At 51.0% G+C, this 23472-nt stretch overlaps 8 protein-coding genes across 8 annotated transcripts; 5 read left to right on the top strand and 3 right to left on the bottom strand.

Annotated features, from left to right (window-relative positions):
* Window positions 1-1099: 1099 nt before the first annotated feature.
* On the bottom strand, window positions 1100-2533 carry BO66DRAFT_364591 (terpenoid synthase). The gene is made up of 3 exons (XM_025645175.1): window positions 2106-2533; window positions 1662-2014; window positions 1100-1574 (listed from the first exon to the last, which is right to left on the bottom strand). Exons 1-3 carry the CDS (start codon window positions 2433-2435, stop codon window positions 1253-1255), a joined length of 1005 nt encoding a protein of 334 aa, XP_025508272.1. The 5' UTR covers window positions 2436-2533; the 3' UTR covers window positions 1100-1252.
* A 661-nt stretch (window positions 2534-3194) lies between these two features.
* Window positions 3195-4002, top strand: BO66DRAFT_453539 (uncharacterized protein; the record flags this gene model as incomplete). Its single annotated transcript, XM_025651998.1, has 2 exons — window positions 3195-3712; window positions 3789-4002. The coding sequence occupies 2 exons, from the start codon at window positions 3195-3197 to the stop codon at window positions 4000-4002; spliced, it is 732 nt and encodes a 243-aa protein (XP_025508271.1).
* A 741-nt stretch (window positions 4003-4743) lies between these two features.
* BO66DRAFT_453537 (FAD-dependent oxidoreductase) lies at window positions 4744-6364 on the top strand (the record flags this gene model as incomplete). Its single annotated transcript, XM_025651997.1, has 4 exons — window positions 4744-5042; window positions 5113-5384; window positions 5460-5830; window positions 5903-6364. 4 exons carry the CDS (start codon window positions 4744-4746, stop codon window positions 6362-6364), a joined length of 1404 nt encoding a protein of 467 aa, XP_025508270.1.
* Window positions 6365-6920: 556 nt separating this feature from the next.
* Window positions 6921-8808, top strand: BO66DRAFT_364587 (uncharacterized protein). Its single transcript, XM_025645174.1, has 3 exons — window positions 6921-7460; window positions 7531-7614; window positions 7683-8808. The coding sequence occupies exons 1-3, from the start codon at window positions 6950-6952 to the stop codon at window positions 8441-8443; spliced, it is 1356 nt and encodes a 451-aa protein (XP_025508269.1). The 5' UTR covers window positions 6921-6949; the 3' UTR covers window positions 8444-8808.
* A 351-nt stretch (window positions 8809-9159) lies between these two features.
* BO66DRAFT_364586 (Zn(II)2Cys6 transcription factor) lies at window positions 9160-12007 on the top strand. Its single transcript, XM_025645173.1, has 4 exons — window positions 9160-9703; window positions 9781-10260; window positions 10330-11652; window positions 11770-12007. The coding sequence occupies exons 1-3, from the start codon at window positions 9182-9184 to the stop codon at window positions 11614-11616; spliced, it is 2289 nt and encodes a 762-aa protein (XP_025508268.1). The 5' UTR covers window positions 9160-9181; the 3' UTR covers window positions 11617-11652; window positions 11770-12007.
* A 719-nt stretch (window positions 12008-12726) lies between these two features.
* Window positions 12727-15073, bottom strand: BO66DRAFT_312703 (putative chromatin remodeling complex subunit (Rsc9); the record flags this gene model as incomplete). Its single annotated transcript, XM_025643363.1, has 3 exons — window positions 12727-14582; window positions 14646-14980; window positions 15036-15073. The coding sequence occupies 3 exons, from the start codon at window positions 15071-15073 to the stop codon at window positions 12727-12729; spliced, it is 2229 nt and encodes a 742-aa protein (XP_025508267.1).
* Window positions 15074-16258: 1185 nt separating this feature from the next.
* Window positions 16259-18412, top strand: BO66DRAFT_467740 (uncharacterized protein). The gene is made up of 5 exons (XM_025652596.1): window positions 16259-16568; window positions 16627-16767; window positions 16830-17103; window positions 17162-17497; window positions 17568-18412. The coding sequence occupies exons 1-5, from the start codon at window positions 16344-16346 to the stop codon at window positions 18143-18145; spliced, it is 1554 nt and encodes a 517-aa protein (XP_025508266.1). The 5' UTR covers window positions 16259-16343; the 3' UTR covers window positions 18146-18412.
* Window positions 18413-18418: 6 nt separating this feature from the next.
* Window positions 18419-21702, bottom strand: BO66DRAFT_417187 (putative C6 finger domain protein). The gene is made up of 6 exons (XM_025649658.1): window positions 21040-21702; window positions 20851-20963; window positions 20548-20792; window positions 20305-20497; window positions 19637-20226; window positions 18419-19574 (listed from the first exon to the last, which is right to left on the bottom strand). Exons 1-6 carry the CDS (start codon window positions 21448-21450, stop codon window positions 18676-18678), a joined length of 2451 nt encoding a protein of 816 aa, XP_025508265.1. The 5' UTR covers window positions 21451-21702; the 3' UTR covers window positions 18419-18675.
* Between the last annotated feature and the right edge of the window lie 1770 nt (window positions 21703-23472).

The raw sequence follows: 23472 nt of genomic DNA, 5'->3' as shown, positions 1-23472 counted from the left end.
TAGCTAAGGGTATCCTGGCTCCGAGGGAATGTGACAATGACTACGGGGGGGGGGCAAATGTCATACTGAAGCGCGATCATCGTCCATTCATTGGAAATCGCCCAGCGTTGCATCTCAGATGTTGACTCTCTCCTTCATCGATCGAGAGTGATTTCTACTCGTTGAATGTTCTCTTCCGAGTAACATGTCAGATTTCATGTCTCCTCGTGTAGCAGTGATAGTGAATCCTTGAGTCGAGAAGCCCGGAAGAAGAACCTGAAGCCTCAGAGGACTACCATGCTATCGCCGAGGAATACGAGCAAAGAGTTATTTAAGGCATACGGATACCTAAGGCTGACTGAACGGCCGCGGTGACCCTGGGAATATCGCGTGTTTTGAATGCAGAACTACTCATGTTTCTAGAGTCATCAACTGCGAGAATAGTCGCACAACACCCGGCTTTCGACGTTAGACAGAGGGGAGCTGCGATAATGGGTCCCCAATAAGTGGAGTGAGAAAAGGAGGTCTCTGTGAGAGGCTGACAAGGATGCATGGCCGTGTAATTGCTCCGAGCAGAGAGCCTATGGTGACCGCTAACATAATCGAAAGACAAGATATTGTTGGATGAATGGGAAGATGTGGGTCTCGGTCGAGGAAGAAAGCAAGAACAGGAAAAACGAAACAAAAGAAAGAATTGGAGACGGAAGCGTGACCTTCAGTTGTTATTCTGACTGCAAGTCCAACTGACGAACAATCGATCAATGATGGAAATTCATGACCTGGTCAACTATCATCATGACAATATAGGTTGTCCAAAGAGCATCTGGAGATTATTTGCCTGACTGCATCTATCCGCTTACGGGATCCAACATCGTAGAGAGGACAAGGCAGCTTATACTTCCTAGCTAAACTCAATCCTTAGTTCAAGCTATCCCTAGTCAAAGCTAATGTATAGAATTGATCGGAGAATTATGGTGGCGTGACTTGAGCCGAAGAGCCTTGTTGTCACCCCCCAATTTGCAAGGGCCGTGAACCCTCGGAGATTTATGACTAAACTCAGAGAGCCAACCTACCGGATTACCACCATGACACAGTGCGGTAGAGAAATACAGAGAGTGGGAAAATAATTAGAACAGGGAGAGACAGACATGTAATGCTGAGTTCAAACCACAACGCCGCTGTATGTATCGCGAGAACCACTCATCCCACCTGGCATCCCCCTATCTGGAAGTACACCACGCTATACCAGGTATCACCCACTCTATACAACCCCCTACTGACTTTTCAAGTTCATCTTCTCGTTTCGTCCCCAGATGGATAGCCAGTCTTGCACAGAAGCACTGGCCAGCTTTAGTTCTGTAAAACATGCATTCCGCACCCCCTCGCTCTGAATCACCGCCAGAGCTTTCCTGATATTTCGGGGGGAGCTTGTCTCCAACGCTCTGGCCACCCAGTGGCCATCGGGGGCTTCAAGAGCCAGGATGATGGGATACGAGTACTCGTGGTTGCGCAGGTCCTCTGCCAGCGCACCTTTCGCCTTGGCGTACTCGGAGGAGTAGACGTTCTTGCAGTCGTTCTGAAGTTGAGAGCACCATCTGTGTAGCGGGTTATATATAGTTAGCGCTCGGAGGGTCACTTCTCAGATTCAGAGAAGAGAAGGAAAAGGCAAGGGTGAGATATACGCCAAAGTGGTCATCGTCTCATCCATCGACGTGTCTTCCTTCACCAGCTGAGCCAGCATCCGAAACAGGGCCCCTGTCTTCAGGGAAGCCATTTTCTGATATGCCGCTACACGCTCGGTGTGCGATGTCGGAAATACACTCAAGCCATCTCGCCTCCACACCAACGACAGGTCCTGACCGGCCAGAATCTCCTCCAGATTCTGCATCAAGAAGGGAGCCAGCTTCGGGAACCGCTGCACCGTCTCGTTCAGGATCTGCGTCACCCGGTAGTAGGCCCGGTTGGCGGTCTCCGAAGGACCATAAATCTTGTGCGCTGCCGGTTTGCCTTTGCGAAAGTCGCTGTTGTCTGTGATCTACCGTGTGCGTATGTCTGCTATCAGTGAACATGCCCGAGCTGCAGACAGAAAAAAACAGGCCAACAAAGGAAACTAGGCAACTACGCACATCATCCACCAGCATCAAGCACAAGTGGATTGCATCCATGATCTCGTTGACCATCTTGTATTTGGCCGGGTCGTCGGTCTTGAGTGTGGGAGAGAGCTTGTGTACAAATGGTGCCCAGTGATACTTGCCATAGATCTGGCGGATGTAAGCATAAGGACATTCAAAGGAGGTCACTGTATCGGGCCTCTTCTGGCCGATCAAATATGCTTTCTTGGAGGTCGGCCACAAAGGAGGCATTCTATCCAGAAGCACATAGACAACAAGAGGGAAAATTCCAATAGTCGCCATCCATGGAAGAGACATGGAAGCAACATCTGAAATTGCGGTCATGATTCGCTGTTCTGGGTTCGTTTTTTTCCTTCTTTTCGGGGCCCCTTTCCGCGGTTGTTAGGGCTTTTCAGTCAAGAAGCAACCAGGCAAGAATACTTCAGGTTACAGTGCAGGTGAATTTAGGATTTTGAATGAGGAAGGGTTCCTCTTCAGATCTATATATGTCATGGCATGGCTTTTAAAGATGCCCCACCAGCTGCAGATGGATTGCTTATGACCCTCGGGCCCCTTTTCCCTTTTCTGCTGTATATGATGAAAGGTGGTCGAGGGCTTGGGACAAGTTACACTATCTCGTTTCCTCAGGCTTGCCGCTGATGCCACTTCCCTGACCTGGGATCCAACCCATCAGCTGGATGTCAGTCAATCAGTCAGTTAGGCATAAGTACATGCGCTTAATGCACAACATGGCAAGCAATTTGCCAGACCTGAAGCTTCCCTGGCTGTCTTGCAGAGTCCTGCAGAAACAAATATACGATCCTGGGTCACACGGTTGACAGATTTGAAGTCCAGTCCTACTCCGGGCGGGAGAACTTAGAGTACTTGCGTGGGAAGACTGAGGTCGTAGAAGGGTAGTAGCATAGCGGGTCCTCTGTTTCTGTGTGCCTCTTCCACACTCTCTGGTACTTGCTATCTCAAAGCAGATGTATATAAGCAGTGCCAAAGTAATGGTGCCAATGAGGGCATTTCGTATTGGACCAGGACTAGAGCCATTGCTTTTTTCTACCTTCTTTCCTTCTTTTTCATGGCAGAGCTTTTCAAATGGACGGATTCGAACATTCGGAAGTGCCTGCAGAGTACGAAGCTCTCAAATGGCTTGACAGCCTATTCATCGCGGGGATGGGTCTCGGGTGGCTTGCGTACTATCTGAACGTGGCCTACACGTCCTTCCGAGACCAGACCTACAGCATGACCATCGCAGGGATTACGATCAACTTTGCATGGGAAATTGTATATTGCCTAGTATACCCAGCCAAGGGGATGGTCGAGCGCGTGGCCTTCTTTCTGGGTTTGCTTCTCGACATCACAGTCATATATGCCGCCATCAGGAACGGCTCCAATGAATGGCGCCAATCCCCACTGGTCATGAACAATTTGGCCCTGGCGTTTGCAGGCATGGCCCTCTTTTGGCTGAGCGGACACCTGGCCCTGGCCGCTCAGCTGGGCCCTGGTCTGGCTTACTCGTGGGGAGCCGTCGTCTGTCAGATGTTCATCAGTGTTGGCGATGTGTTTCTCTTGCTGACTCGGGCGAGCACGCGTGGCGCTTCGTACACAAAATGGTGCGTCGACAGATAATTTCGAGTCTACAATTTGTTTATCCCGACAAGAGACCCCGTGTGCTAACAGCTAAGTCAGGCTCTCGCGATTCCTGGGATCTATCTCCACCATCGGTTTTGCTTATATTCGCTGGGCTTATTGGCCAGGCGCCTTTGCCTGGCTGAATTGTCCGCTTATTCTCTGGGCTGTCGCCGTCTTCTTTCTCTCCGAGCTGCTCTATGGCTTTTGCTTTTTCCTTATCAAACGGCAAGAGGAGGCATCGCAGTTGGACGACAAACATAAGCGTAAGTAGTTTGAGCGCTTTATTCTGTGACTTCATCTGAGTTTGGATCGCGAGAGCTGAACACGAGGCCAAATATCGCTCGGGTTAGAGAGATCTTATGGTCTGCGATGACAGGCAAGCCTGTAATGGATCTCACATTGCTGTCGGTTGTTGCATACGAGGCGTGTAATTTCAGTTTCCCTTCCTTGTATTACCGCGGAAAAACTCTATGTCCTTGAGTTGTTTCTTGGCCGTGGAGAGGGTCATACAAGGATCAGTGCTGTACTGCACTGCAGGAGGCTTGGGTCTGGGCTGAACTAGACAGAATGATTTTCCGAGAGAAAAAGAAACAACCACTGCGGAGATAGATGCTGAAGTTATCCAACAATTGTTAATTCAGGATTAATTGCACATTCAACGTCAGTGATGTTCTCTTCCTTTAAACCATGAGATCTGTTGCGGCGGTAGATTGGAGGGCATTCATTTGAGGTGGTGTACAGGAGGATACAAATCAAAGTATCACAGAGACACACCCCAGTCAACACAAACAGCATACCGGGCAAAATCTCTCGGGGAAATCAGATCTTCTGAATGCGAGCCATTTCGTGACTGGTAATCAACCAGGAAGGGTTCCCATGGCAAAATCTCCCGGCTGTGTTTCCCCTTGGTCCTAGTAACATTCACAACAATTCTGAAAACCTTCTCTTCCCAACCTTCCTTCAGTTAACCTATTACCTCTAGCATTTCATCATACCTCTTTGCCAACCAAGTATGCCTGCAACACAGCCCCCCTTCAAGGTCATCATCGTCGGTGGCTCTGTCGCGGGTCTCACGCTCGCTCATTGTCTACAACATGCCAATATCGAGCATATCGTCCTTGAAAAGGGCAGTAACATTGCTCCGCAGCTGGGTGCCTCTGTGGGTATCATGCCGAATGGAGGCCGTATTCTCGCTCAATTAAATCTTTTCGATGCCATCGAGCAGTTCATTGAGCCTACGCACAAAGCTCATATCACCTATCCTGACGGGTTCAACTTCGCCAATGTCTATCCCAAAATCCTCCATGAAAGGTATTTCCCTCTGACCTTGGAACAAGATCTACTCCCAACACTGCGTCGAATCACCTGCTAAGTCTTGTAGATTCGGATACCCCATTGCCTTCCTAGATCGTCAAAAGTTCCTCCGGATCTTGTACGAACAATACCATGCGAAACAGAACATCATCACCAACAAGAAAGTCGTTCAAGTACGAAAGGTCGATCACGGCCTCCGCGTGACAGCGGCTGACGGCTCGATATATGAGGGGAATCTTGTCGTTGGTGCCGATGGCGTCCACAGTCGAATCCGATCAGAGATCTGGAGGCTTGCAGATGAGCTTCAGCCAGGGCTGATTTCGAATCGTGAACGAACTTGTCTGTGTCTCAGTCTCTAGTCAATGTTGAATCTACGACTGTGTGGGTGACAGCGCTGACAAATGCGAATTGCAGCTATGACGGTCCAATATTCCTGCGTCTTTGGAATCTCGTCACGTATCCCGAATCTCGAGGTTCATGAACAGATCAATGGCCTTTTTGATCATCTATCCATTCTCACCATACATGGCAAGAAGGGTCGGGTGTTCTGGTTCATCATCACGAAGCTTCAGCACAAGTATATCTATCCCCACGTTCCACGATTCTCAGACAAAGATGCTGCCAAGCTTATCGACAAATTGAAACATGTGCGGTTCTTCAAGGACGTCTGCGTGGGGGATCTATGGAAGAATAAAGAAGTGTACTCCATGACTGCACTAGAGGAAGGCTTGTTCAAGACCTGGTTCTTTGAGCGTATGGTTCTCATGGGCGACAGTGTTCACAAGGTATGTTCACAACGACTCTTTCCTCACTTCGTTCTCTTTTGGACTCAACCTGAAATAACAAATGATCTGTAGATGACACCCAACTTTGGTCAAGGGGCCAACTGTGCAATTGAGGATGCTGCGACCTTGTCTTCACTGCTGCACGATCTTATCAATGCGCGTGGTGTGCAAAACCCGTCTGATGCGGTTATCCAGGATCTTCTTCTGAAATATAAAGAGATTCGGTATAGCCGGACGAAGATGATGTGCAAGACATCGGCAGGAGTCTGTCGCACCCAGGCTCGGGATGGTCTCTATAGGACCCTTAGTGGTCGATACCTGATACCTTACTCAAGAAACTTGCCAGCCGATTTGGCGTCAGAGGTCATGGCAGATGCGGAAACGATCACTTTTCTGTTATGCCCCAACCGAGCAGCACTGGGTTGGCAGACGTGGGGAAAGCAAGCCCGAAGAATGGCCCACATTCGCAAACTCATCTGGTTCCTGGTCTTACTCTCGCTGGGCTTGTTATGTTATTGGCTCTCAGGAAGATAAAGATAAATCACCCGGGTCTAAGTTCAACGTACTGCCCTGTTATTGTTGCTACACACCAAACAGGCTCGCACCCGACAGTAAAGAGTCTTGGGCTGGCTGGTGGACAGAGAGGTAGAAGATGCAAGTTAAAGCTAGAGTTCTAATTGATACAAGGCTCACTTCATGAAAGCTTGTTCATCTCTCTTTTCTTTGAAGGGATTGGGCGATATCTTGGGAAAGGGTAGAGTGCTTAAATCCAACCTATTTGACACCATCCAAATTGATGAGATAATTCGAAAGTGTTACTTCAGCTAAGCCCTCTTAATCATGCAGATGGAAGTGCACACAGTCACAGAAGACCTGAGACTATTGGACTTTCAGCAAATTCCTATCATGCCCTGCTCTACTAATTACTGTAAGAACGGACGGTTATTCTTAGGTGCCCGAGGCAACAATCCACCGCGGCGGGTGTCAGCCACTACCAATTAGGGACTAGCGCCACCAGCTCCGATGCTCTCCAAGCTCTCATGAGGATTCCTCAACTCCCCCAAACCTATATATTTATCCCACGCACTGACTCGAACACCTTCCCCGAGCTCGGGAAAAATGTCTTACGCGGTGGAAACCAAAAAGCGCAAGTTCCACCGTGTTCTTGAATCCCTGACGAAGCCCTCCTCGACACCCGCACTCACCAAGTCAGCGATCCCCGGAACCCCCACGCCCGCACGAGAACGTACCTCCCACGAGCATTCGAGCAAAAAGGCTCGCTTGGACTTCAGCGAGCTTCCATTCGCTCGTAGCTCTCTTCTGAACACACCGCGCCCGAACTCACGAGCCTCGAACAACTCCACAACACCGTCGCGCCCCAGCTTTGTCCCATGGGACCGTGAGCGCTTTTTGGAGCGATTGGAAACCTTCCGTCGCGTGGATCGGTGGGCACCCAAACCGGCGGCGATTAATGAGGTGGAATGGGCCAAGCGCGGCTGGATCTGTAACGATGTAGCGCGCGTGGTGTGCGTGGGCGGGTGCGGTGGCTCGGTCGTTGTCAAATTGCCGGACGAGCTGGACGAGCTGGACGGTTTCGATGCGGAGAAGGTGCAGGAAAGGAAGCAAGTCCGTGAGTCGGCATCTCACCTTTATCTATATCTCTTTCTTTCTTGCGGGGGCTGATTGGGCGTGATTTGCAGGTACAAGGCTGGTGGAGGAGTATGTGGGACAGATCGTTACAGGGCATGGTGATAATTGTCCCTGGAGGAATAGAGGGTGCGATGGTATGATTGTGCATTACTTTCTCCTCGCCTGTATCTGATCTGTATTCAACCTGACCCAATTGCTCTAGCCACGATCCATCGGTTGCCATTGTCCAACCCAGATGCGGCAATCTCCGGACTGTGCACGCGCTATTCCAACCTGGTCAAGATGGCAGATCAATTACCCGAGTACACCACTATACAGACCCCAGAGTCGCTTGATATGGACGCGATTATCGGCACACTTCCAACGGAATTTGGACGCAACGAAAAGCCCCACGAAGACATCGGATCAGAGACCCCTCAAGAGACCGAGAATGGCCAGGACTCGGACCAGACAACACCCTTTAACGAGTTATCAATCAACAAAACCGCTTTTGCGCTTGCCTTGTTCGGTTGGGATAGTGTCCCGGATGGGACCGCTGGCCTGGCGGGCTGCAGTGTTTGTTTCCGACGGTTGGGTCTGTGGATGTACAGACCGAAGGCCAATGGGACTGCTGCTCTTTACGATTCGCTTGATGTGATCATCGAACACATGGAATATTGCCCATGGGTCAACGGAACCGCACAGAGCGGGACCGGACGTGCGTCCGAGAAGCCGGAGAACCTCCGGTGCGGGTGGCAGCTCTTGAGCCAGGCGCTCCAGGTACGGCATCGCCGCCAAGTTCGATCCACCGTTTCTGTTTCGAGTCGTGCGCCATCTGAGGCTCCTTCGACGGACGAGCCGGTAGTTGATGACAGTAACCCAGAGGCCAAAAAGGCTCGCGATCGCGAATGGTGGGCCAAACTTCGGCGCATGCGACAAGTGCTGAACGTCAAGTCTCCCAGGAAAAAGTCCGTTTCTCAGTAACTCGATTACTCCGCTTTATACCATTCTCCTTTCCTTATGTATCAACCCGCCTATTACATCTTTTATGCAGCGTGGCGTTTACGGCATTTGTATGCATAGGTCTTTTTTTCTTCATGGTTTACCAGTGACATATTGTTTCATGATGGGCAGAGCGAAGAAAGCATCACGGTATAGGAAGGGAATAATGCATTTGATGTCGGCACAAGATGCAAGCGAATCCCTAGCAATTTCTCTTTTCTATAGCGGAGCGATAACTGATGGGTGGGAGCATGTGATGCTACGAAATGGCTTGTGTTATCATTATTGAGTATACCGTGACAAACAGGTTCGATGATGTGGCCTGAGTGACAAAGAGATACTTTTCGACGAGTTGTTTTCATATCAATCTGAAATGTGGCCTTGTGCTGGGCCTTGAAGGTTGTAGAATGTTTATACTTGGTAGTGTCTCATGCTTTGCACTAACTAGGTCTAGGCTAGAGCTAATCGGGCGGGATGTTTTGTCCTGAGGCATCGACAGCTTCCGTCGCCTTCCCCGGAATCAGACCCGTTTTGTCATTCCAGTTCATGACTTCTTCTTAATCAAGTCCACAATGGAGGGGGCTGTATATGGTACGGCTTCAATTGAGCGATTCATAAAGCAAGTTTCGTCACTCGGACTCCTGGCTGAACCAAAGTCTGGCTCATGAGCACCAGCTACTTCTAGGATAGAGGAGGAAGAAAGACCTCTACATACCAGCCATGAATCATGAAGAAGCTCGGCAAGCCGAGCTCGCCTCCAGACGAGCGCCATCCCAGCCACATCCCCAGAAGCCTAAAGTCAGGTTAAGTTGTGAAACCTGTCGTCAACGAAAAGTCAAATGCGACAAGCTCGACCCTTGTACCAACTGTCAACGGTTAGGGACAAGGTGCGTCCCCGTCGAGCGCGCGCGTCTGCCCCGTGGAAGATCGGGAAGACTAGCTTCCGAGCGAACCAACTACGACCCGGATGCGAACCTAAAGAACCGCGTCGCTAAGCTGGAGGACATCATCCGAGGCCTAGTTCGGAGTGGCTATAGCTTCCCCCCTCGAGCTACTCCCCCTGTCCCTGATGCGCCCACTGCTGGGGATGATCCGCCCCCCAATGATCGGCCTGGGCCGAGCGTGGACCCGCGCAGCGATGATGATGATGATGATGATGACGCCTCGGAAGACTCGGACGGTAGGGAGCACACACCAGATAGCTACCTGGGATCTTCATTCTGGGCTAATCTCTTGAATGAGGTGAGTCTCTCATGAAATCTTGGTTCCCAGACGTGACTAGCTGGTTGTCAGTCCAATTGACGCACTACCGGATACAGGTGCCCGAACTGCATCCCAATGATGAGCGCAGTACGAGAGAAGGGAGCCGCAAGGCTGCAGGTAACCAGCTGATGATGTATCGACGTCTGCTGGCAACGGCAAGTCGGCAGCATGGTTCAACCTCTGGAGGACAGCTGAGCCCTTCAAAGTATGCCCAGCAACAGCTCTGCCGGGTCTTTCTCGAAAGAGTGGACCCTGTCGTCAAGATACTGCATAGACCTTCCCTCTGTGCGTTCCTCTTGGAAGGGAAACCTTATCTAGATTATGAACCTGAACATTTGGCTCCAACCGCTCTTGCATCTGCTGTGTACTACGCAGCCTCGTGCAGCCTGTCAGAAGATGAATGCACACGCGCATTCGGTGTACCCAGAGCATCCTTGGTAGCGGGATACCAAAGGGATGTGGAACTAGCTCTAGGGCGCGCAGATTATCTTACTACGAATGATCTGACGGTTTTGCAAGCATTCGTTCTTTTCCTGGTACGTCTCCAGCCCTTGAACGCGCTGTATGTCAGATGCTATCTAGAGTATAATCTGACCTGTTGAAAGGTGTCACTCCGATCGCAAGATCAAAGCCGTCGAATGTGGACACTGCTTGCCATGGCCTTGCGCATTGCACAAGCCCAGTCGCTTCATCTGCCTGACCCACCGTTCACAGTCCGACCTTTCGAACGCGAACTTCGCCAGCGTCTCTGGCAAGCGATCGGCTTCCTTGACATTCTAGCCTCGATGGACCGTGATACTGAGCCCATGATGCAGGCGCATTGGCTGCAATCCCACCCTCCCCGTCACGTCAATGACGAAGACATCTCTTTCGACATGCAAGAAAGCTCCATTGATTCTCCCGGCTTTACCGACATGACTTTCACCATGATTGTTGGCAAGGCCCATATAATCACCAGACTTCTAAATTTCTCTGATTTCACCGAGCCATCAGTGAGCACCCTCGCCCTCCGCCAACAGCTCGTCGTCGAATTCCAACACACCGCTTCCAAGTTACTTCATCATGCCCAACTAGACAAGAATCCTTTCAGTTGGTTCACCCGCTTAGTCGCGGAGGGGATCTATGCTTGCTTGCAACTCATTGTCATCCGGCCCCTCAAGCGCACGCCGCGCTTCGCGCCACCGCACGTCCAGGGCGACCGTCTCATCGAGTTCGCCGTTAACGTTCTCCAGAATTACCATTCTCTTCGGGACGATCCTCGCACCGTACCGTGGCTCTGGGTGGAGTTCGCTTTCCCGCCGTGGCACGGCCTGGCAGTAGCCGTCGCGGAGCTCTGTGTCTGCGAAGACAGGGCGGTCATGGAGAGATTCTGGCCTACGGTTGAGCAGACCTTCAACCGATTGGGCCGGCTCGTTGCTGATTCGAAGCGTGGGATGCTCTGGAAGCCCATGGAAAGAATCATGGCTCAGGCGCGCGCTAGGAGAGTTCAGTTGCTCGCTGCTCCAGCCCCCACCTCCACCCTTTATACATGCCCCTCTTCCTCATTACCATCTTCTTCTCACCAACCATCCCAACCGCAGATCTCCTCTTCTGCTCCTCTGTACGACTCGGAGGCACCGCAGCAGCAGCAGCCGCCGCAACAACCGCCACCAGTCTGCACCTCAAACTTACCCTCTCAAAGCGCACAGCAACCACCACACCAGGGCCCACCCGCTCCAGTTGATGCCATGGCTGCCTTAGACACCCCCGAAAGCCTGGAGAACGCCGCCTCCTGGCCCAGTGTCTGGGACGCCGTTGATCTGGGGTACGCAAACTCCGCCAACGAGACGACCGCCTGGATGAACTACGAGAACTTCCTCACGGACATATATTTCTTGCCAGGTCTACGGTGATGGTCGTAACATAAATAACATTTTATCGACTCAAAGGTGAGCGATGATAGACCAAGAATACCGATTCCCCACTCCTTACCTGCCCATCTCCACTGGTTCCACAAATCACATTCCAAGGACGTACATCTGACTCTGTATCTTTTTTCAAAGTAGATTTGTGCGAAAGAACAGATTATCGTCTAATATTTCCACTCCTCAACGACGCACGCCTACCTATCCGTGACCGTCTGTAGTATACATCAATCACTAGCTAATTTGTCAAGAGAAAAAAAAGAAAATGCGACAAGAGAACCACCACCCATGACCTGCAGATCAAAGCAAGGAGAAGGGGAAATGCTGAGGGAGAAAGGAAATTGAGCCGTGTACAGTGTGATATACTTCATCGCAAGAGAGAAGGGGGTAAGACAGTAAAAAGAGAAAAAAAGCAAGCCCAGATTCTCCAAGTTCATGTTTCTCCGTATTGAAATGGTAAAAAGTATGGAAAAAGAATTCTACTACCCTCGTAAAAGCCGCCCTAGTAGATCAGAACCGCCACCCGCCCGAGACGCCAGATAGTCATTCCGAAGTATAGTATCATGGACCCCCCTATGACTCCCATTTTTCCCAGTCCGTTGTCGAACTTGTCGAGGGAAGACGCCCATCCTTCCCACTCTTGGGTGAGTGGATAAGTGAGGTAAAGCAGTACTGAATGGGAAAGGGAAAGAGAGAGGAATCGGATACACTTCAAGGAGAACACACTAAGTTTTAGTATGAAGGAATACTGAAAATGAAGAACTGTGATAAAGAACACGAAGCCAGGGTATTTGTACAAAAACCAAGATAGCGAGAAGAAGCGACGGGACAGACCCACGGAAAGATAAGGGGATTAGAGAAAAGACACTGATAGAATGAAGAAATAAGGGGGAAAGAAATATAGATGTGATAATATAGCACCTTGTCATATAGTAGCACAAGAGAAGAGAAAGATATCAATCCTCGAATCGTCGCGGGCGGAGCCGAAACATGTAGGTTACTTCATCATCGTGACACAAGAGGGCAAGAAGGGGAAAAAGGGTTGTGTTCATTTTTCTCTTCTTGTTTGTTCTGTTTGGTTTTCTTCTTTTTTCCTCTTCAATAGTAATCCTCCTTCTCGATCAACATGATCAATTCCGTGAGCTCCTTGCGCAGCGACCGGTTTCGATCCCATACCTCCACGATCTTCGGGCGGTGACTCAAGAAGACAGCTTTCTTCCAGGGAAGTCCATTGTATTTCTGGACGACGCCGCTGGGAAGGTTGCGGGCAATGTTGCGAAGGACCAAGGCGGCTTTGTACGCAACCCCAACGGGCTCGCCGCGCTCACTGACTGGGGTGTTGAGGTAGAACCATTTGCGCACAATACGCTCTTGGAGCACCGCCCTCTTGGAAACGGGAGCCTCTGCATCTGCGGGACGTTCTTCGGGGAGGTGGGAGGCGACGTGGCCAGCGACCGCGGCGGTGTTCGCGCTGGCGCTAGAGCCGCGGAATCTCGTGCAGTTTTCCCAAAGGCAAGTGTGGATAGCCGATTGGGCATTGTCCAGGTTGTAGTGGCCCGGTGTCTCGGTGCGCTTGAGGTTCATATGATCGGCAAATACGTGGTTGCGGAGGTCCGTCGGGGTAGAGAAGGCACGCTGGCAGGTTTTGGTGGGTTTGGAGTCGTCGGCCCACTTGCAGTAGATGTAAGGGAAGCCCTGGAAGGTGTACGCTGTCTCCAGTGGGCGGATGCCCTTGATGATAAATCGAGTGGAGGAGCCGGGGCCATTAATGACTTGTGCTTGAGCGTTCGTGAAAGTCGTGCTCACATTCTTGATGAACTCGGCGGCAGGGAGAACACCACCTCCCGGTACGCGAGGATCAGCGAACCGGCTCTGGTAAGCCTGCCAGAGGGCGATCTGTGTGATCTCGCATTCCGGGTCCTCAACGAAGCAGCACCTCAGCCAGCGTGAGCTACGCTCAGGCTCTGATAATTCCATCAGATCCTTCAGAAGCTCAGACGGTACACGAGGAATCTCAGATGGCGGTGGTGCAACCTTCTCATCTTGTAGAACGGTTTCCATCTTGGTGGCTCGGGCTTCGTACGTCAGTAGTGCAATCATGCGCGGAACGAAGATGCTGGGGAAATCGAAAACATCGAGCATGGTCTCGATATTCTCGCTTGAAAGAGTGTATTGATACCAGAAGTCCAAGGCACCGCTCAAAATATCTTTATCCAAATCGAGAAGCGTGTGAAAGTATAGTTGCTGCAGGGATTGTTTGGGCATGCGCTCCATGGCCCGGTTGCCTTCTGGTTCATCGATCTCAGTTGAGAAGTGCGTCAATGCCCACAGAGCCCGCACTACATGAGCACGATCAGGAGACTCTAGGCATCTGAGCAAAGAGATCCAAAGTGGATCTTCCGGGTCAGTCCGCATGAACTTTGTCACCTCCTCTGCGATATCCAAGGCATCATTTCTGATTTCGTTGAGGCGTGGTTGGTCTGGGAGGTTGATCAGAATCACCAGGAAATCTCTAAGAAGGCCTTTGGCATAACGCGAGACATAGAATGCATTTTCCTTGAGTAGTACCATGTTCCGGAGTACCAGAGTTGCCTCTTTGACGTTTCGTAGACGATGATTGAACTCATATGTCTCCAGAGTGTCCTTCGGTAATGTAACGGGGATATGTTTGATTCTCTCGAGTATATCGCGTGTGCCATATAGTGAATTGAGCACATTGACGCGGGCCATAGGCTCACGGAAGTCGTACTGGAGCTCCCACTTGACCCCTGTGACAAGAAGCGATACATCTAGAGCCTTCTCCATCAAGGTTTCCGCTAACAATGGGAAGCCCTCGAATTTGAACTTGTCCCAGCGCTGATTGGATATTTGAACAAGGTGAAATAGCGCAAAGTCAACTTCGTCCGGAACGCCTGATTGCAGTCCATAATGCGCACGCTTGTAAATGTGATCAGCTGAGCAGACGAGTTAGTTGACGTAAACGAGTTGAGGAACAGCTGCAAGCGATGAACACTTACACTTCGGGACCTCTAGATATCTGAGGGGGAAGTAAGGATCGTAAAAGTCGGGTTGCTTGACTGTTTTGCCATGCATACTGAGAAACAGACCTGGTCTGTTACCCGGGGTTGCAACTTCGCGTGTGTTCATAGGCACCTTTTGATCCCTTCCTTCCCAGTTCTCGTTCGAGGGCGGGGCGTTGTTCACAGTCGGTGCGGGTGAGTTGGAATGACTCAAGGTCAGAGGAACGGGCTGTGGTGACTGATTTGCGTGGATTACATGTGAGCGTCTAGCGGGGGTAGTGTCGGGGATGAAGGGCTGATTTGCTTTGGGAGCCTGCCGCAAACCCTCTGTGCTTTGTTAGTCTGAGCTTCTCGACCGTAAATGGAAGGACTTCGTCAAGAAAGCACTTGCCTCGAAGGGATGTGCGGGGAGTTTGAGTGGACATCTTGGGCTTGCTTTACAGCACGCCTGGGCCCTTGGACCTGTGTTTCCGGGGAGTTCGCAATCCGTTTGTTTGTTTCTTAACCTTCGCGTGTTGTCTTTGACTGACTCCAATTGAGGATCAAGGTTGGCGCGATTGAACCGGGATACTGTCAAGATCCCCGCAAGAGCTCAAGCGCCAGAACCTCCAGGTCAAAAGGCGAGGTGTGGGTGAGTGTGAAAGCACACCGTCCGTGCCTTTAGAGCCCTTCTGCGGCCTTCTGTGCCTTTCCTGGTCGCCCTGCAATAATTCCCTATCGTATGAATGGTCTTCGAAATATCGCGTGGCGGGATCGGGCGCGCTCCAGTTTTGTTTCAAAGTTGGCTTGCTGGAATTGATGAACGGTTCGGCCGACGATCTGGAAGCTTGGACGCGATATGAAGCTAACGGAGACAGTCTGCTTGAAGCCGAAGAGGATGCGATGGCGGCACAACAACACAAGACGTTCGCGATAGACGTTCTGGTGAAATATCTGGGAGATATTGCTGCGCAATAAATAGGATTGTATTGGCGAATAGTGTGCCTTAAGACGGAGAATCAATTCCTATGCTGGAGCCCAAGGGGGGCTATGTGAATGTAGAGACAAGCTGAACCTGCGATCGAAGCGTCCTGCCATCCACAGGCAAAAGTCCGCGCTGCTCCTACTGGCCTCAGGCGCGTGCGCGGATCATTCATCGGGCCGACTTGCCGCTCTCCATGGTGTTTGACCTGTTTGTGATCTTGCTGAGTCAGGCTTGATGCCTTAGATACTAGGCATGGACTCTATCTCCATAATCCACAGTTGCTGGCTTCAGAACTGTCTCGTGAGAGATTCGTCCTCAGGATATAGAATTAGATTAAAGCTGTCCATCATGAGGATCTCTCCATTCAAGAAGCAAGCTGACTTCTTTCGTATTGACTTCTGTTCCTTCTCAAATTCAAGGTCTATAACATGAAGCTGCTCAAGATTTAAGCAGAACTTGTGACCATGTTCTGACTTTTATCACTTAACATCTATCAGATGCAATTCGAACTGAATCAGGATAGCCTAACCAGTACTTTGCCAGACCGGGGATGGGCGTCTGTTCGGGTGGCGGCTTCTCACAACCTACATAGTATTTTTGTCTCCCTGGTCACCTGTTCATATCTTTTGTCGCCCCCTCGAAGCATTGACTACAGATTCATCAACTCTACTTCCCAACATCTTAAGCCCAAATCAAAACTCATCATTTCAACTCTTCATGCCGTAAAGATTATGCATCATTATAGTTCACAGCCACTTCCAGATACCCCTCTTGCCCGTCTATCCTTAGCCAAGTTCTCCCATGTCACCACATCGTTGAGTCACAGAGGCCCATTGAACTGGGGTCATATCATAGGGAACAATGATCTCACAGCCACTTTCGAGAAGCCCCGGGCCACAAACAGTTTGTCTGGGGATAGTATTGTGCTAAGGATCTTTCGTTTCCACGATATCATGGTGAGACTCCGCCAGCGCTACCCTTTTATAAGCTTCATGCTAAGTGATTTATGACTAGGAAGAGCTCGATCTCTCCTTCTTTGCTATGGCCGCCACAAAGACCCCATCTCAGCCTGCCCAGGGGCAAGCATCGAAGCCATCATTCGCTGTCGTTGTGAAGCTACCCTGTGTGGCAGTGAAATATCCTCGCGGAAACATGGTAGGTGTAGATTCTCAGGCCCGCACATACAAACCACGAGACTTGGCCTGACCTGCGCATAGATCCGCCGCTTTCAGATCAAATTCTCAGCCGAAAAGGACTACTATGCAGCTCTAGCCATCCTCAGCGAGATAAATTGTCCATTTTCAGAAGCTAGTCCTGCCCCCATGCACAAACAGACCTCCTCGCAGTGGAACACAGGATCCTTCAGACCTGGCTCCATGTCAAGCGAGCTGACAGTACCGAATACCATAATACCTCCCAACAACGGTGTTGGTTTCCCTGTGTATGCACCAGGCACATATGCTCGTCTACCGACGCCAAGCGTCACAGCAGGTATTGCTCCCCACAGATCATGTCGGCCAGACAGCTTGTGGCTAACGAGAGGCTCCAGGCACATCGATAACGTCCGCATCTTCGTCCACCCTAGGCACCAGCCATCCGTACCTAGCGACAAATACACCCAGCAGTCTCGCCAAGTACATGTATACAGAAAGCAACCGTACGCAGTCCCTCAATGGCCAATGCCCACTCTCTGCCCTACAGGTCCACGGCACCTCGGAGGCTGACCCGTCCAGACCTTCCACTGCCACTTTGCCCCTGGAGACAGCGAACCTGGACCCGCCTCCCGTGAGGGTTCTTCCATTTTCCAGACCGCTCATGAAGAGGACTCACACAATCGCCACGACCGGCATCCCCGCTGGAAATGTGGCAGCATTTGGAAGCACAGGTGAATATCTCCGACGCGCGCGGTCTGGAACTCAACTCCCATGGAAATCATCTCTAACTTCAGTACACAGTGTCTAGACCATATCCAGAACTAGCCCCTGCAAACAAGACACAATCTCCTCCATCACCGCACCCCCTAACTCAGGCTGAAACTCCCCGAATCACCGTCCTGAAGTACTCGAACCCAGCCGCGCAAGTCCCAGCCCCAGCAGCTAACCCAGGCGGGTCCCAGCCAGTCCCTGGAGTCCCCTTACCCCCTTTGCCCTCCTATTCAGGCCTCATCACCGCCCCAAGCAACGAGCAGCAGCCAGCCACCTCCTGTGACCAGCACCAGAAGCACTATCCTCTTGAATCAGCCATAAACAACATCCCCACCATCACAACAGCGGGAGCGCCGCAGCAAGAGCCACCCCAGGAACATCAACAGCAGCAGACACAGCAGCAGCAGACACAGCAGCAGCAGACCATACCACTCCCGACCCCGGAAGATCTCGCATCGTATGGTTCAGCATCCACGACGGAGCGCAAGCAACTCGTTGAGTCCTGGATCTGTCGCCACGTAGAAGACGATGCCTTCCTCAAGCTTTGTGAGGATGTGGAGGGTGTATGGCAGCGAATGAAGTTGGGGACAAGTAAAGGAGGTACGTGATTTGGGCTGGTGGAATTTCCCTCGTGATACCTTGCTATTCTTCTTGTTTCTTGTTCATCTTTTGCGCGACTGTTTCAAGGTTTCGTCAACCCTTTCGTGTTCCTTCTAGTTCACAGAGATGTTCTTGACGTGAAGCATGAAATGCCGCGATGTTGCTATATTTTTTTTTTCACGGGCCGTCGGGTTGTGGAGGGAATATCTTGTTTGATCTCACTATATTACCACCGACTAGGGCAAGAAGTAATAGAAAGAAGCGTAGGAATGCAGGCAAAGCATGCTTTGTAATGAATAGAATTCCACCTAAAAATACACGATCGCGGCAAATAGCACCATGTTGACTGCCTCGCGAAATTGCTAGATTAAAAGCCAATGGTTCGGAAATAAACAGCAATGCTTTCAGTTTTGAAAAAGTAAAAGTGGATGGGAGAAGAGAAAATGTTTCCAGCTCAAGATACAATGACACAAGTAGATAAAAGTTCCGAGATATAGCAATACCCGGTAAGTAACAGTTCTAGAGAATTGAGGGTGCTTTACCGGGATCGATGATAGATCAAGCCAGCAAAGACGTTCAGGTAGCCTTCTCTCGTGAGGAGGGTGAAGTCCACAACCATACGACCTTGGGGTTGCGCGCCAGAAGCCAGATTGGGTGAGGTGGCGGTCAAGTGATTTTCAGCGGGTGGAATAACAGGGGGCGGGGAGGAAGCGTTCGTAGCCGCAGCCACTTGGCCCTCGGCGCCCACGGCAAGGTCAGCCAGGTGTTGGAGAGAACGCTGCTCATTCGGACCCAGGACTGGAGGAGCTGCAGAGCCGCTCTTGACGCCGCCGCCGCCAATGGTTGAGTCATGGAACTGGCTCTCCTGTGCTTTGGTGCGTCGCCATTCAATGAAGGTGCGGATTTTGGTGTCCCAGGCTGGGGTGTAGAAGATGTCGCCAAATTCACCTGATTCCGCGGCCCGCTTAGCGCGGTGATCAAGAATTTCCTCGACCTTCTTGATTAAGTCCCAGCACTCGTTGGCATATTCCGGGAGGACCGTGGCCTCGAGCAGGGTCATACTTGCCAGAGCCAGACTGTGGATATCGAATGGAGACGTGAGACGGTATTGTGAGCTGGCTCTGTGCATTTCATTGACAACCTCTTCGGCGGCGTAGATGATCTCGTAGGGCGTGTAGATAAAGATATGGCGCTTGATCAATAATCGCAAGGTCCAGTACAGCTGATTTTGCAAGCTGTCGAGGAAGCTGGAGGGTGCTCCGTCCTCTACGTTCTCGGAAGGTCGCCGATAATCTCCAACCTCTGCGGCCTCCCCAAGTAGCTCCAGGCGCGCAGCCATGCTATTAGCAACTAACCGGCCAGGGCCGGTGTTCGACTGGCAAAGATTCTGCTCTTCTGTCACCAGGTTTGCCAATTCAACGAGGAAGGTAGAATACGCTAAGCAGGCTTGTGGTTAGTCCACGTTATCAAATGATGGAATGTTGCAGTGTGGTACATACAGCAAACTCTGGCAGTAACTGAGCCAAGAATTCGTTCGTCACCACGGTTGCGAACGTCAAGCGTGTTCAAAACACTTGGGTCAGCCACACTAATAGCATACCACCGCGCCATTATCGCCAAGGACACCCAGCTGCGTCGGGCAAGAGATGATTCAGAGTCAACGTCAGGATCTGTAACCCGCTGAGACTTCCACAGATGAAGACCTTTAACCAAATCCGAACCGAGCTTGGTTGCTGACTGGATGAGAGTATGTTTGGGCACACCGTCTTTCATAACCATGTTGTCCGGTCCACGGGCATCGCAGTCGAGGATCATGAGTAGTATGCTCTGCAGCCAGATGAGGTTGACTGTGGTTGACCGCGTGATGGCTGGCTGGCGCGTGTAGTATAGAAGCAGATCCTGTGCGTTTTCGTAGGAGGTGACCCTCTCAAAAGAGCCGCTAAGGCGCTCCAAGTTGGCACGCGTCACAGTGTAAAGGCTGTACAGAAAGATTTCTTGCAGCTCACGGCCACAACGGTGAAGAATCTCAAGAAAGCGCTCTTTTGAGTTTGGCAGGATTGGGAATACGGGGTGTATCCTTTGATAATAGCTACTGGAGTTTAGCACGTGGCCGTGTAGACCGGGTGCATACAGCACTCTCGGAGAAGCTGTGGGCAAGGGCACTTACGCGTTCAGAACACCTTCATCCACATCCACAGGAGTCATATCTTCGTCCATTGCTTGCTTCGGGACATCCGGGATGTCGAGGCTGTGGGGTAGGTCATTTTCGTTGCCGGTTGCCCAAAACAGATTCCCAGGTTTAGGTGCTGTGTTGTTGACCACGGAAGGATGGCATGGGTCGGTCGAACTTTCTCCTGCGTCTGGGTATAATTAGATAGATGACATAATGATTATGTTGAGGTAAACCAACCAAAAGCTGTCTGGGGGCGTGTATTGAACGATGGTTGCGTGAACGAGGCACTCGGAAGCCCGTCAAACATGGAATACGTCCTTTTGCGACCGATGGGACCGTTGTCGATTGGAGGCGAAAAATCCTGGTATGCCCGAGGGGAGGAGACTTCGTTCATCGGCTGATACGGCATGTCGGGATGCACCATAGCAGGTTGCATTTGACTCTCCAGTGTGTGTAAGCGCTCCGCCAATTCTTTGATGTAGCTATCACTCCGCATCAGCGAGACCCATTTTGAAACCCGACGCGCGCAACCATTCTTACCCTTTGCTTGGACCTCGTTTCATTGGGACTCGGCTGAACTGGCAGACAACTCCAAGGCGACGACAGTTGGAGCATGTTTCGACGCCAGACTCGGAGCTCGCATCGCAGCGGACCTAATTGAGAGGTACTGTCAGTTCGACCGCACCGCGTCGCGCGTGGCGAGCAGGGGAATTCGGGAATTCGCGTTACCTTCTTGCGCCGACATTCATCGCATGCGCGAGAGATCTTCGATCTCTTCCTCCTCGCGCTCTGGTCTCCGTAGCTTAGATCGTGGTTCGGGTCGACACCAACTTGCTGGCTTGGCGTAAATTGGAGCATGTGCTGTTGTTGATGCTGATCTGGGGATGCAGGCCGACCCATGTCAGGACCACCGGGGTTAGAGGAACCAAGGACCATTGATTGACCGTGGTGAACTCCATTATTTGAGCCGTCAGCAAGACCAGGGCCAGAGGTTTCGCGCGATAGCTCGGCGGACAAAAGTTCGTCGGCAGTCAACTGTCGGTTGGTGTAGTATTGCATGGCGCCCTGGCTCATCTGCGCCGCGTTGGGGGAGGGATAGGAGTGGGCCGGAGGCATATCAGGATGCTCGCGGGAGTTCATCTTGGCTGTAAGGATGATAACTATGGGAAAATGATATGGTGGATGGTGGAGCGATGCTCCGGTTTGATGGAGGAGAGAGAGTGTTGAAGGACGGAAGACGCGAGAAGAGCAGGCAAGGTTTTACAGGCTAAACTTGCCTGGGCGGGGAGATTTTTGAAGGGGTTAGCGCCGAATGCCGTCGGCGACGAGCAGGACACGACGAACATTATTTCGCGACCAAATTACAAGATGAGTACATTATCATCGAGTCTGATGCAGACTCGGGGAGGTGGAATTTGAGGATATAGTTTCATACTGGGATGATCGCGCCGACGCGGAGGGCCGGCTTTTTGTTTCTGCGTCCGTCCAGCGAGCGAACGGATTAATACTATTTCCCACCGGCCCAGAACTCTTCGACCATCAGATATTCTTGCTTGGGAAGAATCCTTCGATTGGGTCTGAATGGGTCTGAATGGATGGCGCCAGGGCTTCTCGGATGTCGGTGGGCTAGTTCGATCTTTGCCTTGACTGTTGGGCGATACGAAGTCATACAAAGCCATTTGAAGCTTTTCTGCCTGAAGATCTGAACCTCGCTAATGTTCGAACTCGTGATTCAAAAGCCTTCATTTCTACCACTCCTTTACCCTTGAGGCTGGCTGAATGGATATTCTCTATAACATGCAAGCACTGGTTGATTGACTTACATGTAGTTCAATGAGGACACTTCGTCTCGCCTTCGAGGACGAAAATGAGATATAGACTTTGTATGACTTCATCTCACGTGCACATATGCGCTACAACCATGATAACCATCCCCCTTTACTTTGCAGTTCACTTCACAAGATGCTCTAGTCAAGCTTAAACATGTGCTTAAGGTAATAAGAATCGCCTCACTGATGATTGAGTGGCCTGCATGCGTCATCTCTGGTCTGGAATCCCATTGACAATTTACTTGTTTCGTGTGAAGATGGACCTTCCACCACAAATAAGATATTTTCCGTTTATCTTGCAACAGTGTAGTTCATTACCTGATCACTGAGCTTCTAATGTTTAGACCTTATTCCAGGGTGATAGACATATCTGTGAGCAAGTGGAACAATCAATGGCTAGAAGCAAGAGCATTTTCGAACACAGACTGGTGCCTGAGGCTGTCTAGAGGATGTCCTGATCCCGTATGTAAAAAGCGTTCTCGAAGAACACCGCCATTAGCCTTCAGCCATCATCAGCCATCTCTCACCCCGGCAATCACCACGATTATCACCACCACCGCCATCACAGAGTCAAGACTCGGGCCACAAAACACTGTCGCTTCAAATCTCCTTCTGGCCTCCATTCTTCCTCCACATCGCGGGCACGGTCCGTTGGCTGGGGCAGACCGGTGCACAATGGTAGGCTGAAACATGGCCCACCCTGCGTACATGGGCACTGCGATTGGCGGATCACCAGCAGTCTCGTCTATCTAAACTCAAGCCAAGCATTCAATATCACTGGTTCTCATCGCCGACATGCGATCTCCCGACACACCACTTTTCGCTGGAATTTTTGGGATTAGCTGGGCTGGAGTCTTTTCAGATGAGACTTTGTGGCGGACCGCATCGAGTTAAGACCTGAAAGTACAGTACTTCTATGCAAGACTTGGGAAAACAAAAGCCGATGCACGCACTCATGTAGGTACACGTTTTGAACAGCGTTTGCGATCCACTTTCGCGAAGCCACTTGGGTGAAGGGGAATGGAGAATACTGACCTAGTCGACAGGGTACCTAGACAACCTAGACTAGATAGGCATCGTTTGGTAACTAGGTATGATAAACGGGCTTTGGACTAGTTCAACAAGTGGGGTCGCCGACTCACAGCATCCACGATTCTATACGACGAATTTTATACGACCAGGATGGCAAGCCAAGCCAATGCCATATGTCTCAACGGAGTTTGAGGCAAAAGATAGACAGGACTCGATGACTTGAAAGACTCAATTCCGGGGAGTCTCCTAAATGAGTGCTGACCATTGCTTCGCTAGTGACTTCTCGTGTTGATGATGTTGT

The sequence above is a fragment of the Aspergillus aculeatinus genome, assembly GCF_003184765.1.
Source record: "Aspergillus aculeatinus CBS 121060 unplaced genomic scaffold BO66scaffold_3, whole genome shotgun sequence".
Lineage (NCBI taxonomy): Eukaryota > Fungi > Ascomycota > Eurotiomycetes > Eurotiales > Aspergillaceae > Aspergillus > Aspergillus aculeatinus.
The sequence above is the reverse complement of the archived record's forward strand: the minus strand, read 5'-3'. Positions and strand labels throughout refer to the sequence as shown.

Coding starts and splice junctions, on each gene's coding strand:
- BO66DRAFT_364591 (XM_025645175.1), bottom strand. CDS start 2,435: ATGACCGCAATTTCAGATGTTGCTTCCATGTCTCTTCCATGGATGGCG. Junction 2,015..2,105: donor GCTTGATGCTGGTGGATGAT/GTGCGTAGTTGC, acceptor CGCACACGGTAG/ATCACAGACAACAGCGACTT. Junction 1,575..1,661: donor GAGACGATGACCACTTTGGC/GTATATCTCACC, acceptor CCCGCTACACAG/ATGGTGCTCTCAACTTCAGA.
- BO66DRAFT_364587 (XM_025645174.1), top strand. CDS start 6,950: ATGTCTTACGCGGTGGAAACCAAAAAGCGCAAGTTCCACCGTGTTCTT. Junction 7,461..7,530: donor GCAGGAAAGGAAGCAAGTCC/GTGAGTCGGCAT, acceptor CGTGATTTGCAG/GTACAAGGCTGGTGGAGGAG. Junction 7,615..7,682: donor GAGGAATAGAGGGTGCGATG/GTATGATTGTGC, acceptor CAATTGCTCTAG/CCACGATCCATCGGTTGCCA.
- BO66DRAFT_364586 (XM_025645173.1), top strand. CDS start 9,182: ATGAATCATGAAGAAGCTCGGCAAGCCGAGCTCGCCTCCAGACGAGCG. Junction 9,704..9,780: donor GGGCTAATCTCTTGAATGAG/GTGAGTCTCTCA, acceptor TACCGGATACAG/GTGCCCGAACTGCATCCCAA. Junction 10,261..10,329: donor AAGCATTCGTTCTTTTCCTG/GTACGTCTCCAG, acceptor ACCTGTTGAAAG/GTGTCACTCCGATCGCAAGA.
- BO66DRAFT_467740 (XM_025652596.1), top strand. CDS start 16,344: ATGCATCATTATAGTTCACAGCCACTTCCAGATACCCCTCTTGCCCGT. Junction 16,768..16,829: donor AATATCCTCGCGGAAACATG/GTAGGTGTAGAT, acceptor ACCTGCGCATAG/ATCCGCCGCTTTCAGATCAA. Junction 17,498..17,567: donor GGCAGCATTTGGAAGCACAG/GTGAATATCTCC, acceptor TTCAGTACACAG/TGTCTAGACCATATCCAGAA.
- BO66DRAFT_417187 (XM_025649658.1), bottom strand. CDS start 21,450: ATGAACTCCCGCGAGCATCCTGATATGCCTCCGGCCCACTCCTATCCC. Junction 20,793..20,850: donor AAACGAGGTCCAAGCAAAGG/GTAAGAATGGTT, acceptor GCGGAGTGATAG/CTACATCAAAGAATTGGCGG. Junction 20,498..20,547: donor ACGCCCCCAGACAGCTTTTG/GTTGGTTTACCT, acceptor AATTATACCCAG/ACGCAGGAGAAAGTTCGACC.